This window comes from Theobroma cacao, chromosome 3 (genome assembly GCF_000208745.1).
Source record: "Theobroma cacao cultivar B97-61/B2 chromosome 3, Criollo_cocoa_genome_V2, whole genome shotgun sequence".
Classification (NCBI taxonomy): domain Eukaryota; kingdom Viridiplantae; phylum Streptophyta; class Magnoliopsida; order Malvales; family Malvaceae; genus Theobroma; species Theobroma cacao.
Window position 1 is genome coordinate 29,856,779 of NC_030852.1, and position 16,263 is coordinate 29,873,041.

The following is a 16,263-nucleotide window of genomic DNA, read 5'->3' on the forward strand; positions in this document are numbered from 1 at the left end:
TCTAACCAGTTGACATTGACTTAAAGGGTGCTAAAGTCGAGTTCCACTTCTTAAGTTCTGTCGAAGTCCAGGTCCATGAAATAACTTGATGTTCGTTTTAGTAGTAATTAAATCACGGGGATGACCTTGTTTTCGATGCCCTGGAATCAGAGCTTAAGAATTTTCCCTTTTTGTAACTTCGAATTTTGATGGTTTCTTCTTCACGGTCGTATTGGAAAGGAATAGAAGACTGCGATCTCTGATGTTCAGTTTGCTTGTGCATATGTCATAATCATCAACTCAAAGTCTTGCCAAACACTTGAACCAAAGTGTGATTCGAAATACAGGAAAAGAAAAGAAAGCCTTTATTCTCTAATACTATAAATTTTTCCATGCAGCAGAGAGATGATTGAGTTCCTGAAAATGAGCCAATGGCTTGCACTTGGTGATTCCTCACTGCTTTAAGATTTTTCGCTGTCAAGTTGTTTCTCTCTCTTCGAGTTCGATTTCAAGGAATACATTTCCTCATTCATTACGTTACAAGTCACTGTTCAAGAGTGACTTTCCTACCAACCATGACATATAGAGTCATTTTGAAGCAGTGAGGCTGATTTCAAGAAGAAACAAGACTTCTTATTCCTTTCAGCACGTCGATTCGCATTGAATACGAGAAACAGAAATGGCCCACATATGCCGTCGTAAAATAAAACCATTTAGTATTATATTTTTTATATATAAAAGGGAATTGATACATACTAACTAGTTATTTTTATAAATAAATTAAACATCAAATATCATAAACAATGGTTATTTCATATAATTAATCGATCAATTGACACAAAAATCACATTGAGTTGGACCGATATGACCAACCTTTGATCACATAATCGATGAACGTAGATAAAATGTTTAGAATTATAGTGACGAAAAAGAAGCCAGAAGTTTAAGGTTTTTCCCATTCAAAATTTCAAAACTCCTTTGTTCATTTTCGATGCAGTACCATTTACAAGTTTGTCTTATTTTCGATTTTGTTTTTGGCGCAGTACAAATGTACAATGCAAATTTACTACAAATTTTCTGGGCCAAACGACATAAGTAATCAATCAAAGTGTACTTGTCCTTGGCAAAAACCACTACAATCTCTTTGAGCCTCAAAGATAATGATTCCAAGCTTCGTGTTGGACATGGACACGTGCCAAATGTTGGTGAGATCCACTGTCCTCTTACATAAAGGTGCATGATGGCAAGTGCCTTGCCACGTCACATCAGAGCATCGAACATGGCATGCCGTTGCTGTAAAGAAATTAAAATGCTTATAGACAATAATAAGAGATGAAGTTAATCAAATTTTTGTTGAAGGGATCAAATATAAAAAAATAAAAATTAAAAATTTAATATGTTAAATTTAATTAAAAATAAAAATATTGATAATAAAAATTTAAATATTCAAGATAATTTCATTTCAACTAAATATAAAACGTAAAGCATATAAAAAAAATATACTCAAGTTAATTTTTTGTTATATAATTAAAATTAATAAAAAAATAATACATTGATGAAATTTTAAATAACAATGTAACACTATAACTTATATTTGAGAACTATATAATAATTTATTAAATTTTTAAAATTAAAATTAAAAAAAATAAAATTTACGTAACAGAAAAAAGAAGAACATAGTAAGTAGAAGTTACTACATATGACATAATAAAAAAGAAAGAAAAATATTATGGTTGATAGTTTGTAAAAATTTGAAAAAAAATCTACATAAACTTAAAATATATGAGCAAATAGAATAAAAATAAAATAATTAATAAATAATAAATAATAATAATATAAATTGAAAAAAAAACTTTAAAGTTGAGTGAGAGATGTAAAATTATTTTATTATTTTTTATTTGTATTAGTTATTAAATAAAAAATTATTTTGAGGGGGTCATTAAGAGAATATATAAAAAAAATTTAAAATTTTATCTGTAATGAAAAAAAATTAAAAATTTTGGGGGGCCATGAAGGAGGCTCTGGCCTGACAATAATAATTTATTAATTATATTAACTACATGTTTAGTTAAGAAATATAGTTAGGATAAAAATAAGTAAAAGGAATTAGTTTAATAAGATATTGTATAAAATTTCGTACAAATTAGTGAATTTAATAAAGTTTTATTGATGTGTAGGTATTTATTTTATATAATTTCGAATCCAAATTGATCCCAAGTTCCACAACGTTCCTACTGATCAATCATCAGACTTAAGAGTTTTTTTTTCATTGGACCTTTTTATTCAATAATTTATTGTCGGAACAAAGAAATTAATGATGGGCGCCAAAATTGAATATGACTGGCCAAGGCCAACATGTTAAACTCTTTTAAGGCTTTGTTTGGTGTTATGTAATTTAATTAGCTAGGAAGAGAAAGAATGGACTGTCATCCGTCGTCGTATCTGCCGGATTATGTGGCAGATAAATTGTTGTGTCCCGTTATGACTTACGAAGCTATTTGGAATTTCTTGGGGAGTGACAAATTAAATGTCCTTTTCCGCCGTTTGTCAAACATTATTCTACTGCGTGAAAATTTGGGGAAAAAAATGTTATTGATGGGAACACATCTTCTGTATTATTGCCTTATAATTAAGGGTTTAAAGTTAAAACTTTTAGGGACTTGTAAGTTTTTTTCACTGTCCGAGAAAGACAAAAAAAAAAAAAAAAAAGAAGAACAAGAAAAGGTCGGTTGAAAGGGAGTTGTGGAGAGTAAAAAACAAACTGTTTTTTTTTTAATAATATATTTTAAAAATTATTAATATTTAATTTTAAATTTTTAAAAATTTTAAATTTACTTTTATAATGAAATTGATATCACTTGATGGTCTGACAATATATAATAGTTATATATTTTCAATGTATCAAATATAAATTTTATAAAGTTAAAGTATACCATTAGTTTTCATACCATGTAAAAATGTATAGATTTAATCCCTATATAATAATTTATATGAATTGAGTCTTCGTACTTTGTCAATTTGTTAATCTCAATCCCTATCTCTAACACCATTAAATATGCTAATGTAGCATTTTTACCAAATTGACATGACATTTGACTAAATTGACATGGCATTGATAGAGATGACGAGGCGTAATGCTGGCATGGCAAAACGTTTACCTAACAAAAAAAATGCTAACTCTTCACGTGAGTTTAACAAGGAAATTAAAAAAAATATACTCTAACTCTAAATTAAAAATTAGATGAGATTACAACAAAATTTTTATATTAACTAGTTGAATTTTCAATGAAGAATTGTTGATTCAAAACTAATTGAATCTTAAAAAAGAAAACCCATTATTTTCCTTACCTTGAATTCCGTATTCAAAAGCAGTTTTAAAAAAAAAAAAAACAAAATTTCGGATACATTTTATTGTTTGAAGATATAACTCTTACAACTTACATCATTTCTATATCCATCTAAAATTGAAAAACTAACTGAATTTTCTTAAGATGTCTGGTTTTATCTGTCAATGTAGAGTAAACCTTCAACATTAGCTTTATTAGATTATTGGCTTGCGTTCTTCAGAGAGCTATGTTAAGCATTTATATACAAGAAAATTTCATTGATACCTTAACTTGTCCAGTTAAAGACTCGTAGAACTGTACAAACCCCTACTCCCGCAACATCTCCTGCAATCACAAGGTGGCACTCTTGTTTGGATATTTGGCAAGTGGCAACCCATCAATCAGGATTTGAATTCCCAAGTTGCCTTTTCAAAGTTAATGTCCCAGAATAAGATTCCTTCGCTCATTTTCTCATTGTGGCATGCCTCTCATTGGGTGAGAGCTGGAACATTTAGCTAAAATATGTTTTAATCTTTGAATTAGCTTAAGTGCGTAAGCTTAGCCTGAGATGCAGTCATTTCCACTGCTATCCACCAGTCGTCATCTTCATCGTTAATGTTTTCTATGTCATTGAACATCAATAAAGTTGATTCTCCCTTTCCCTCTTCGACGGTAGACTTTTTTTTCTTTCTCCCTTAATCATATTTCTTTTTAAAGTTTTAATTGTTTTTTTGTTAATCTCATTTAATTTTTAATTTAGAGTTAGGGTGTTTTTTTAATTTCTTTGTTAACCTCACTTGGAGAGTTGACATTTTTATTAGGTAAACGAGCATTATGTCATGTCATCTCTATTAGTGTAATGTCAACTTAATCAAAATACCACATCAACATACTTGAAAGTCAAATTTAACAAAATTAGAGTTAAAGATTAGAATTTAACAAATTAACAAAATACAAGAACCCAATTCACACAAATTATTATATATAAACTAAATTTATACTTTTTACATAGTACAAGTACTAATTGCATAATTTAACTATTTTATAATTAATTAATCACAATTATAAATTTGTAGTGTTTACCAATTATATATGAAGCCTACAGGTATAAATAGTAAATTCTTATGTAATTTTTTATTATAAATCAATAATTATAAAATTGTAATAAAAAATTGTACGTGAAATGCTTTTTTATTACTATATTATAAAAAACCATTTGTCCACTCTCCAAACTTTATTATTTTTATTTTAAAATTAAAATAAATATTACATTGGTAAAGTTATAATTATGATGTTTTGAGAACTAAAATGTATTAATTTAGCTTTATATACAATAATTACAATAGAACTAATGTTGCTTTCCAAAATATTGGTACATTTTTAATAAATCATATATAATATATAATTTGCTTTATACAATTTACTTTCGCTTTTTAACAACTTATCTAGAAACAAAAACAAAAGTAGTAAAATTAACAAACCAAATGAATTTAATTGAGTTTCCCATAATAAATGGTTAAAATATTTCTTTGCTGCATACATGAGATTATTGTTGACCAAGTTGAAGAAATAATGTTAACTGTTTACATTTTGATCATCAGCTTTGGTAACTTTACCTATTTTTTTCATTTCTGGGTTGAAGCATATATATATATATTTATTATAACTATTTAAGGCATGCATAGCTCAAACATATAAATCCAGGAGTTACTAATTAAATATCTTATGATTACTATCAGGAGGATATAGACTTGTGTGGTATTTTATGTATATAATTTAGGTCATATTCTTTTCGATAAAAAACAAAATAGTTTATAGATAATGAAGATCTGGCTAGATTAGAATCAATTCAACATAAAATAATTAAAAGAAAAATATCCTTAGATTAGTGTATTTTCAAGGTACAATAGAATGTTTTTGAAAGAAACATTAAACAATGACAATATATTAAACCTGATTAGCTAAGGCTGCAATGGTTTAATTCCACATATAGAAATCTAAAAAATATCCATCCATAAAAAAGAAAAGAAAAGAAAAGAAAACCTTGAAAATATAGGAGCATGCTGTTCCCTCAATCTCAAATCTAGTTGTTCTTTTCTTCGTTTGAAAGAAATGGCATGAAAGTGATATATATGATTACTCTATGACAATAAATAAAGAGTTCCAATCCTTTTGTCTTGTATTTCATGAGCATAAGATCAAATTTGCAGTGCACCTCTACGTTGATATCACATCTGAAATGCACAGTTGCCATGGCTGTGCCTGTTAGCAATAAAAAGATTTTTGTAACTTAGCTTCTAATATCAGAGCCACGCATCAGCATCAGTTTAATTGTGACAATGACCAAACAATTGTGACCAAAATTTTAATAATTCCATAGTCAATATTAATGACTTTTGTACCAAACTTTTGATCCCACAAAAGTTTACTCTCTTCATATTTAATTATTGACTTGAATAAATAAATAAATAAATATATATATATATATCTCCCTATGTTTTGAGCTCAATTATTTTTCCTTCGTAAGTAACTCGATGCACATGCAAATTCGGTATTAGAAGAAGAAGAAGAACAGGAAGAAGAAAGAAATACAACATTCATGGAAAAGGACACATTCTTCTATTTTGTAAAACAGCAGCAGAAGAATATGGAATATTTTTAGTCCATCATTGGGTGAGTCACTAAAAGGTTTACCTTGCAAACTGTATTGACAATAATTGTTTCAGGGAAGGATGTAAATGCAAAATGGACATGACAAGGGACTGAGGGACCATTACAGATGTTGTTGCGGAGTTGAAATCACCTTGGCCTTGGCTGGTAAAAGAAGGGTAAGGCAGATTCTGGAAAGAGCTAGGAAACAAAACAAAAGAAGAGAAAGAAAAAGCAAACAATAAATAGTTTCTTTCAGGGGAAGGGTAGCTAAAAGGACCTGCCCCGGAATCGGACAAGTTTGGTGGTGGGTGCCTCAGGACCAGACTAACTTTTTAGGGAAAAGGGCGTTGGAGGTGACGGACGTGGCTTTTCTGGGCACGTTTTGTTGGGTGGTTGCAGCTTCCACTATTTGGGAAGTGAAAGAGGTGAGGGTTTTGTCACTTGCAGATTTTGTCGACTTCGGGCCTTCTCATTAATTATTGGATTTTTGATGAAATCCCAACCAGGGTAGACAAGTCTAAGTGATGAGGGACTCCATAATTCATGTCAAGCCAACGTCTCAGGTTCTTGATTTTTAAGCAGATAAATGCAGCAGCAAGGATAAGTTTAGCTCCACGCAGTTGATTATTTAATTAACAAGCTATTATAATAAACTCAATGCTGTTTGATTAAAATAAATTCAATGTCTAACTTCACATATGCTTCTTTATTATTTTTAGTAAACCCCAATCATTTAAATCAATGACCTCAAAATGAATTAGTTTTCGTAAAACTCCTCAATTAGTATTTAATAATTTTACAAATATTTTCTCAATAGCCTCTTACTACTTTCGAATCGTATATAATTAATTAACATTTTTAGTAACCTAAATTTCCTAAATAAATTAGTATTATTTGCAAGACTTATCTACGATTAATGTGTAATTGAACCTGTAGAGTAGTAATTCTTAAAGCTGTTGGTTGGTGGATATATTCGTTTGTCGGCGATGAGCCGCAAGTGACGGAGAAAATTGAACAGGGCAGAAGAGTGTGTCCACCACAAAATTTCAACGTACAAGGCAAAGTTGCATTCGTCTTAGGTTATCTGTGGTCCAGCGGTGCCAGCAGAAATAACCCCAGCTTTACTGACCACCGATTTCCAGAGAGAGAAGGAAGAGGTTTTCTGTAATAAAAGGTCCACAGTTTATTCATTCTTCAGTCGATGGCGTGAATGAATAAACCTTTTTGTCATTGGAAGGAATTTTTATTTTTTTGCATCGGAAAAAACTGGTCCTCAATAATAAGGAGCGGATGAAGCACCAGACAACAATCAATTTCAGAACAAATTAAAGGTAAACTGAAACATAATGGATTGACATCACTCACCACTGTAGCTCTCGCGGTAATGGATTGACACCAGGCCACCATCACCTTACCACTAATGCCTAACCCAAGCCAATGCCTAAAGATGTATCCAGGGCACCCAATGCCTCAAATTTATAACATATATAAAAAGAAGACCCAAAGGAGCTTCCTCATTTAGCCACGTGGAAGGCAAGAAAAAAAGAGAAAAAAGAAACAAAAAGTAGGGTAGAAAGAGAAAGAAAAAAATAGATAGAAAAAAGCCCACATGCACTAGTATAACATAATAAGAGCGTGTGGGGATCGTTGATCTCCCAATCAAGGCATACAAATTCTAGCATCTAGCAACATAATATACACTTGTATATTTATAGGCATGTATCTATAACTTAATTTGACCCTCAGGCCTCAACTCCCCCTCAGCCAATTTTACCAATTGGTCCCCCGACTAGGGGTACAACTAATTTGCAGCAGCCAATGGCTTCTCATCAAATATAATACAGTACTACCTCCTAGAAAAGGACAATCAGTTTTACCACTTGGGTCAAGGTGCTTGTCACGCTCCTAGGGCAGGAGTTGTAGGTCCCTACCGGTTTTTTACCATGCTCAAGGCAAAATTATCTTCGAGATAAAAAGGAGCATTGAAATTACGAGAGCAATTAAAAGCTTAAATTTACTCCCAATTCAAGTCTAAAAAAACGCTGATGTCACAAAATTTTATAATAACCCCTATGAACAAAGTTCAAACCGTTCCTCATTCATTTCTATTTCTGCTGCCCCAACCAAAATAAAGGATCCACGCAAAAGGTTCACTGGGAAAAAGCAATAAAACTCCTACATATATGCGACTGGAGATAGATGCGGAGTGCGCCCCCATTTACATGAGCTTTGCCCTTGAAAAGTCCATCTCAGGATGCTACAAAAAATCAACAAAATAGTTAAGCAGATTTCATCAGCTAAAGCTCCATAAAGGAAGTAATAAAGTAGGGATGAGGAGAGGACAGCAATATGTATATGTGGTGGGTATGCAGTTATGCGAGTCAAAGTTCCTGAGGGTAGTAGTTACCTCGGACATAAATTTCTTTAGAATTTCCTGCTTCTGAAGCTCATCACTGGTTGGAAGGCCCATGGCCTTCTGTCTCTGGTCAAACTGCGCGGGAGAACAAGTTGAAAAGTACAATTAAAATGAATCAAAGTTTACAAAAGAAAAAGGCTATAACCTAAATGTATAAGACCAATACTTATGAGACAAGCAAAATCTCTTACAGAACCATAAGTACAACCACAACTGGAATTATAAAAAAAAGAAAAAAAAGAACGTTAGGTAATTTGACATGATCTGAGATGAGAGCGCTTGCGGTAGATAGAAACTACCCAGAAGCAAAATAAAATGAAAAAGACATAACTAATTACCATCATCTTCTCCACAGTTTGTCGTGTTTCTGGATCTAAGTCAGATAGTTTGCTGTTTTCTGGTTCAACTTTCTGAGTGTCAATTTCAGGATCTCCTTTTACCAATGATTTCCACCACTCCATTTGGTTGTGCTTTGTCAAAAGGATTGAGAGGGAACAATTATCCTCTACAAGAAGTGTGGGAATATTGTTATATATTAGCAATATGTTTGTAGAATTGCAAAAGGTATTCGTTCATTTCCACAAAAGTATAAATTTAAATGGCCTTTCAGTATCAAAATTGCAATGGCATGATATAAACAATCTTGAAAAAATATTGCCTTCTATAATCAGGTATAAATAATTGATCAACAATACAAAGATAGAGTCATGGAACAACAGTGATACCAGGTGAAATTTACATGTTACAAGACTAAAATGCAATATAAAATTAACAAAAATATAAACCCTTTTTCTCTCAACAACAGAAAAAAAAAAGATTCAAAAGCATTTATGCATAAATTACAAGTAATTTGCATATAATGAAAGAAAACAAAACTAGGGGAGAAAATGAGAACTGATCTCAATCAAAGCTAGAAAATTGATTTCAGATATGGCTAAAGATTTTACTAAAATGGAGTTTAAATAAATGAGCAAGTTTGTATCACTATAAAACAAATAAAAATTGGTTTTTAAAATTAGTAGGTCACAAAATAAAATTCATTTTTACAACAGTTAAGCAAATTCTGCGCATAAAGAAATTGCATTAATTCTAATGCCACCACTTTCAAAAATATTTGGACATTTATAGGTATAAACTACAAAGCTCAATTCTTTAACTAATTAACAACTCTAATTGAAAATTTAACACATTGGACACCCAACGTTGTTACTATACTATTACAACTGCAGATATCCACAATGGTACTAGCAATAACTTAATAATTGCAACTTGTAAACTCTGGCTATAGGAGAAAAATGGAAAAAGCTGAAAGAAGTGTCTGATTTGCAGTATTTTCTCTCATTTTCTTTAAGATAACATACCTATGCTCCAATAACAATCATCAGGTTTGACAGGCTGTAAAAGCTCCCCCTGAAAAAAAAAAAAAAGAAATATGTTATTTGGATGTAAACCAACTAGGACCTATTTGACAGCATATGCACTAACTTACATCAATAACAGGAGGCTGGCCCTTGAGTCCAACTTTTAGATGGTTCTTCTTTATCTCGCACACAACAAACCTTGATCTTGTTCCACTAGGAACTGGAACATTAACAGTGACCTCTTGCAGGGTCTGTGTCCAAGAGTATTTCTCCAGATCAAGACCATTGCCTTTGTTTGGAACTGTTCAAACATTTTAAGAAAAGGTCAATCAATGACAGTCAGTAATCTAACTAGTATTTAGTTTCACTTTCACATGCATCTAACAGTATCAATTTCAAAATCTCCCATGCAATACTTAATCATATATTAACACCAACTGACACCCCCCCCCCCCCCCCAACCAAATAAAAAGAAGACACTACACAAGCAGAAAGTAAAGAACACCCTTTTTCCAGCATTCCAACAGCGTTTATATCTCTTCATAGCCAAACATCTGATGGAATTAACAGATACAACCATATATAATAAAATATACCATTTACACTTACCATTAGCCCCAATTTTGAGAATGCACATGTACACAAATCAACATACCCACAGCCACAGAAATATGGAGAGAGGGAAAACTATAAAATTTAAAATATAAGGAAAAAATTGCGCAATCATTGAAGCTCTAGAGCTATCTACAACATCCAAGGCTAGCAGAATCTACAGAAGGTTCAACATTTGGTGAGTGATTGAACCAAAGTATAACATCTGTTTCCTACTTACCCACCTCAATTTCCAAACATTGGTTTTTTTAACAACACATTTCCAAAAGCTGTTAAAAATGTTTTAGGTGAATGCCAAGCACAGGGAAAAGAAAACCAACCAACCCCTACTTTACACCAAGACAACCATTAAGCTTCACTCAATCAAAGCTCCCTGCTTACACCAAAACGTATAGGGACAAAAATTTTCCACCCAACATATTTCCATGTATTCTCTAGAAAACAAAATAACTAGTTACAAACCAAAGAATAAGAAATAACCCCTCACACCCAGGCACAACAAGTAACTTTATTTTCAGTGATAGACATTCACTTATCATACCACCATGACAAAAATAGAGGGACCAGGGCAGAAGCATTACATCATTAGTATTTGGTACAGTACAAAGCTCAACCTTGACTATAAACTCAATGCTTAAAACTGGGCTCGAGCTTGCTTAACATGGGATTTTGCTTGCCGTATACAAAATACAAGAGCCTCCAGTCAAGTTTCAGTACAGAAAAAAGGATGTTACTTTTCTTCACTTCATTCCTCACAAACACAGGCAAACAAAGCTATAAACACAAATTAAAACCCCAAAGAATCCAAAAATATACAACCTTTCTCCTTCTAAACATTGTTTTTAACCACCCCAAATATTTTTAAGTATTTTCTTCAACATTTGCTATCACCAAAAGTTTAAACACGCAATAGGAAACAAACATTTAGCAATGCACACTTCAGATTATATTACTTTAAAAAAGGAAAGCCTCAAGCTTCCGTCTTTCCCCAAATTTCCCATCAATTAGCCTTGCATAATCGCATTTAAATTAAACAAATAAATAATAGTAATAAGAAATTTGAACCTCTCAAGCCAGAGCTAGTCTCTTCCTCCTTCTTATCATCCTTTTTATCGAGGTCCATTGGCTCCTTGTTCACTTCTTTCTTGATGTCGTTCTCTTCCTTCACTTCCTTCTTCTTTAACTCCACCTTCGGCGCTACCTCTTCAACCTTCTTCTCGCTCTTCTCCTTTGCAACCCTCACCATCGCCGCGATCTCCTTATCGACGTTCTCTTTTCGAAGAAAATCAGTCTCTTTCCCCAGAAAATCGAAAACCTTTTCCAATAACCCTACAGGGTTCGACGGATCCAAGCTCGCGTTAAACGACACCGGTTTACGAGGCTGCGATGAAGAAGTTGAGGGTTTCGCTTCCTCTTCTTGGTAGTCGGAGATTATTGCCATGACGACTAGTTAAAATAAGTCTGGCTCAGGTCACCGAGAGTGTTTACGCCTGGCCGGCTGTTGGAGTCGCCTCAGGGTTTATATGAGGACAGGAAAGGACAGAAGTTCCAAGATTTCAACCCGAGAGTTCCAGAACCTTGCTTTCCTATATTTGCTAAAACGTCCCTCATTTATCTCTAAATTATTATAAATATTACCACCTTTCACACTCAAGATTTTTCACTTTAGAAGATATCAATTCGTAGGATATTTATCATTTTTTAAATATTTTATCTCGATTCTTATTATTTGTCAGCATACTCAAATCTTATAAATATTTTATTAAAATTTGAAATTATGATTCAAATTCCTACTCGAATATTGCATTACTCATTAAATATTTGCATTTAAATTTGTTTAATGATTTGATTAAAATAAATTTAAAATTAATTTTATGTATAATTATAATTAGTTTATAAAAAATAAATTAAAATTAAAAATTATATTTAAAATAATTAATGAATTTAAATAAATATTACATTGATTATAAAAAATAATATATTAAAAATGATTATCAATAATAAGTTTGAGTAGCGAACATCTTAAAATCACTATTCAAATTAGTGACACTAATAGTTTTTTTAATCGAGTTGAATAATATAAATTATCAAATTATGATGTGTCCATTGGCATCTTTTTTTTTTTTTAACAATATATCTTTCTTTTTTTTTCTTTTGTCTAAATGCATGCATTATTTATTGAACATTTTACTAGTTTTTATTAACAACATAACAATTTCTCATACCTTGCTTAGTATAGGTTTTCTTGCCCTAGTAGAGAATTTTAGAATTGCTAAAAGCTTTCTATCCAATTGGGCTATTGGGTAACTTCCACATTACGAGAGCCCGAATGGTTGATTAAAGTTTCCATCTTTTGCTGTGAACACTAGCATCTGTTTTTCCACCAAAGAAAGACAAAAGTAAACGTGTTGTGTTGAAACTTGAAAGAAAAGAAAAATCTTTTCTTGCCAATAACACGTTATTTGGGAAAATGCTTGGTTATATCATAATTAATAAAAAAACTTCCAAATATAAAAAACCATCCACTTGATAAATCTCTACCTCTGTTTGTACTAAAACTCAACTCAGAAATGGGAAGACTTTTACTTGTTCCAATTAACCATGAAAATGGAAACTAGTTAAATTAGAAGGTATATGGATTGGAACATCAAAGAAATTGAAATAAATTAGGAAAGTAAATGACAGTTAATTTAATTTTTCTTGTTAGTTTACTTCAACCCAAATTTGCCACAGATTCATCACCAAGATTATTAGTTTAGAAAATGGAAAAAGTCGTTTAAAATGGAAAGCTTATATTAATAAATGATTAAACTGGGTTTGAGGGGGAGTCATGGTCTCATGGCGCCCCTTTAGGCCTCAATAAATGTTCACCATGTCGTGAGACAAGTCAAAGCCAGGTAAGTTATTCTCACCGGATAAAAACTTATTCCGAAACTCAAGTGTTTTAACTAAGGTAGCCTCGCAATTTTTGAGATTTCTTCAAATCATTATAATATCATATGCAATCTGCCGGAAACACAATCTCTGAGGCATGCCATGAGTAACATGGCTGTCTTCTTACATATGGAAATACAAGTAAAGACGGTTTCATGACTTCACATATTTTCCATGTAACTGGGGCTATGGAGCCTCACGATCGCTTCATTCACTCGACAACTTTGGATTAAATTAAAAAAAAAAAATCAAGCAACAAATTTTTATATTGGCAACCCATGCTCTCTCTTCTCAACAATTTCGATCTTAGGAAGTGTAGGGGAGAAATTTCGAACTGATTCCCCGGCTAATCAATCTGCATCCTTAGCAAGCACAACAGCGTCCTTGAAGATTTTGAGAGATTCTTCTAAATCGTCGCAAAGTAGGCGAGGGTCAGGAATCACATTTGGGTCAACTGCTAGAACAATGCTCATCTTGTTCATGTAGCTCTGAAAATGACATGTCAAAGCCTGCAACAATAATGGAAAAAACGGGGGAACAAAGGATTCATTATTTCAGCAGAAGGGTACTAAATTTTAGACGATATATATATTATATAAAATATTAATGAATATATGCTAGTTTATTTATGAATATAGGCTAGAATGAATGTCAAAGATAGAACAGAGAAGAAAAATCCTCCAAGGTTTCAATTTGTAGAGGACTGCATACCTGAGGATGGCCGTAAACACTGGGAGCGATGAAAGCTATTGGGTGACCATATAAGCTAATTTCTTCTACTGGTCCAACCACATTTGAAAGCGTCATCGTAGTGTTGAAAATAACTCTATACACCAACGCTGCCGATAGCTGCAGTAAGCAAATCGTTATTCTTCCACCAATGGCTTTACCATATTTACATGAAATTCAGTTTTTGTTCTGAGTTAATTAATGTTTTGGACCAAACCTGAGTAGAAGAGATTCTGCTTGAGAAAATGAAGGGGAATTTTAATTATACCTTAGATCCAAATAACTTGACTACGCATTTGTTCGTTAAATGTGTGCATATAGCTTCAAGAGATAGCTTTTTCCGATCTCCTGCAGCTTTAGCTCCGCGAAGGTAATCTAAAGGATCATTTCGTAAAGCAATGGTGAAAGGGATGCAAATGTATCCGATTTGATTACCCCACTTGACCTTGGATTTCTTGTTCATCATATCAGCCAAAGCCAGTGCAGTGAGAAGCATTAGAAGAAGAAGAAGAAAAAAATATTTCCAAGGAATTTAAATCAACGCAGAAAGATAACATTCCCGTACAAAGACAAGAAAACTCTGAGATGCATATTCAACTTTTTCATTTGCTCTGGAAAAAGGAGAGGGAAAACTCACCTGGATCCCGGCAGTTTGTCTGATATTCACCAAAGCAGTTGCCCTTAGACGGATGTTTCTGGGAAGGTGATTTGACTTCTGCTCCGCTCCCTTGCCTCTATCAACTTCACCTGCCGATTAATAAAGTAAAGAATCCTTTATCCACAGTCGAGAAAAGAGCAAATTTTAGAATTACTACTATATGCCCTCATGTCATCATCTGTATTTATAGAGAAAACTCACCATATTTGCGATTTAGATATCGTGAGAGACCAGCTTCTGTTACTCCCAATATGACATCGTTAACGGTCTAGTAACATAAGTGAAAAGAAAAAAAAAACATTGGGAAATTAAGGGCATGATCTTCAACAAAAGCATAACTTAAAGAAGTATCGAGTGAAATGTACCATGCCCATCGCATCCTTCACTAGTTTTATGTCATCCAAACTCACAGTCCGGTGCACAATCTTCTTAGCGTTTTGCTCAACGCCAGAGGAACCTTTAAGAGGAGTCTTCGTATCTTTCAAAAATACAACTGTTGCCACAAATAGAAGAAGGTCCACAAGGGTGTTCAAAATTAACCTTAACACTGACCAGATAGCCAAGAATAACCGAAAAAAACCATGCGGATGCGGGTGTCTTGAATCTGCCTGTTTTTGCTTTGGAAGCGTAGGCAAGGCTTTCGGATCGGATGACTTCCGGCAACAAGCAAGTAGAAGAGAAATGAGAGACATGCCATCACCGATTGAATGGTGGATCCGGAAGATGCCAACAGCCTCTGCCTCCGGGGTTTTGAGGTTGACAAGGTGAAGCTCCCATAATGGTTTGGACAAGTCAATAGGAATTCTGGTGAGATAGGTGACGTAGTCTTCAATAAATTGGCTTGGAGATTCCATTACCGTGTCTACTTCTGGGAGTATAACATGATTGTCCACATTTACTTGTGTCCGAATCCATTTCTTTTTACCACTGTTCATCACCTATTAATATTATTGTCAAGAAAGCACATACATTTGTAGTCAGCTCTTATGTATGAATTGAAACACATAAAATTCAAGAATAGTTAATACATTAATTATAAATCTTTTTTCTATAAGTTTTTGTAGGCATAATTTTTTTGGCATTTATCATAATAAAATAGAAAATCACTGCGATATTAAAAAATTAATGATCGTATCTTTTGTTGAGTTTGTGAGTGATTCAAATTTGATAAAAGATGCCTTGACGTGTAACAACTATTTTTGAGATAATTCATGCCTTGATGTGTAGTAAAGTAATTCATGTCTCGACATGTGACAACTAACATGTAACCACTTGATGTATGCCTTGGCATGTGACAACTAAGGTGTAGGGGTGAGCAAATGGGTGGATTAGATAGTTTGATCACCATACTTAAGGATCAAATGAACTAATTATTTTTAAAAATCGACTAATACCAACCAAATATAAAGAAAGATCAAACCGACCAAATATAGAATTGGTTTGGTTGGTCCGATTTTGGATTAATGGTTTAAATTTTTTTTTATTTACTAATTATAATATTAAAATTTATAAACTTCATCCATAATTATAAAATATAAAAATAATCTAAACATAAAAAAAAAAACATACATTTGTTCCTTCACTCACATAATTATG

The 16,263-nt window shown here is 32.6% G+C and overlaps 2 protein-coding genes across 2 annotated transcripts in view; both read right to left on the reverse strand.

The window, feature by feature from the left end:
• On the reverse strand, positions 7,921-11,904 carry LOC18605759 (protein BOBBER 1). The gene is made up of 6 exons (XM_007038969.2): positions 11,412-11,904; positions 9,863-10,035; positions 9,735-9,783; positions 8,712-8,878; positions 8,365-8,448; positions 7,921-8,214 (listed from the first exon to the last, which is right to left on the reverse strand). The coding sequence occupies exons 1-6, from the start codon at positions 11,785-11,787 to the stop codon at positions 8,176-8,178; spliced, it is 888 nt and encodes a 295-aa protein (XP_007039031.2). The 5' UTR covers positions 11,788-11,904; the 3' UTR covers positions 7,921-8,175.
• LOC18605760 (O-acyltransferase WSD1) overlaps positions 13,315-16,263 on the reverse strand; it is a 4,853-nt gene continuing 1,904 nt past the window's right edge. Inside the window, exons 2-7 of the mRNA XM_018116966.1 lie at positions 15,033-15,605; positions 14,869-14,935; positions 14,647-14,756; positions 14,278-14,463; positions 13,992-14,129; positions 13,315-13,789 (exon numbers count right to left, since the gene is read on the reverse strand). Of these exons, the coding sequence (XP_017972455.1) occupies positions 13,631-13,789; positions 13,992-14,129; positions 14,278-14,463; positions 14,647-14,756; positions 14,869-14,935; positions 15,033-15,605 (1,233 nt within the window). The 3' untranslated portion in view covers positions 13,315-13,630. The remainder of the gene's footprint in view (positions 13,790-13,991; positions 14,130-14,277; positions 14,464-14,646; positions 14,757-14,868; positions 14,936-15,032; positions 15,606-16,263) is intronic.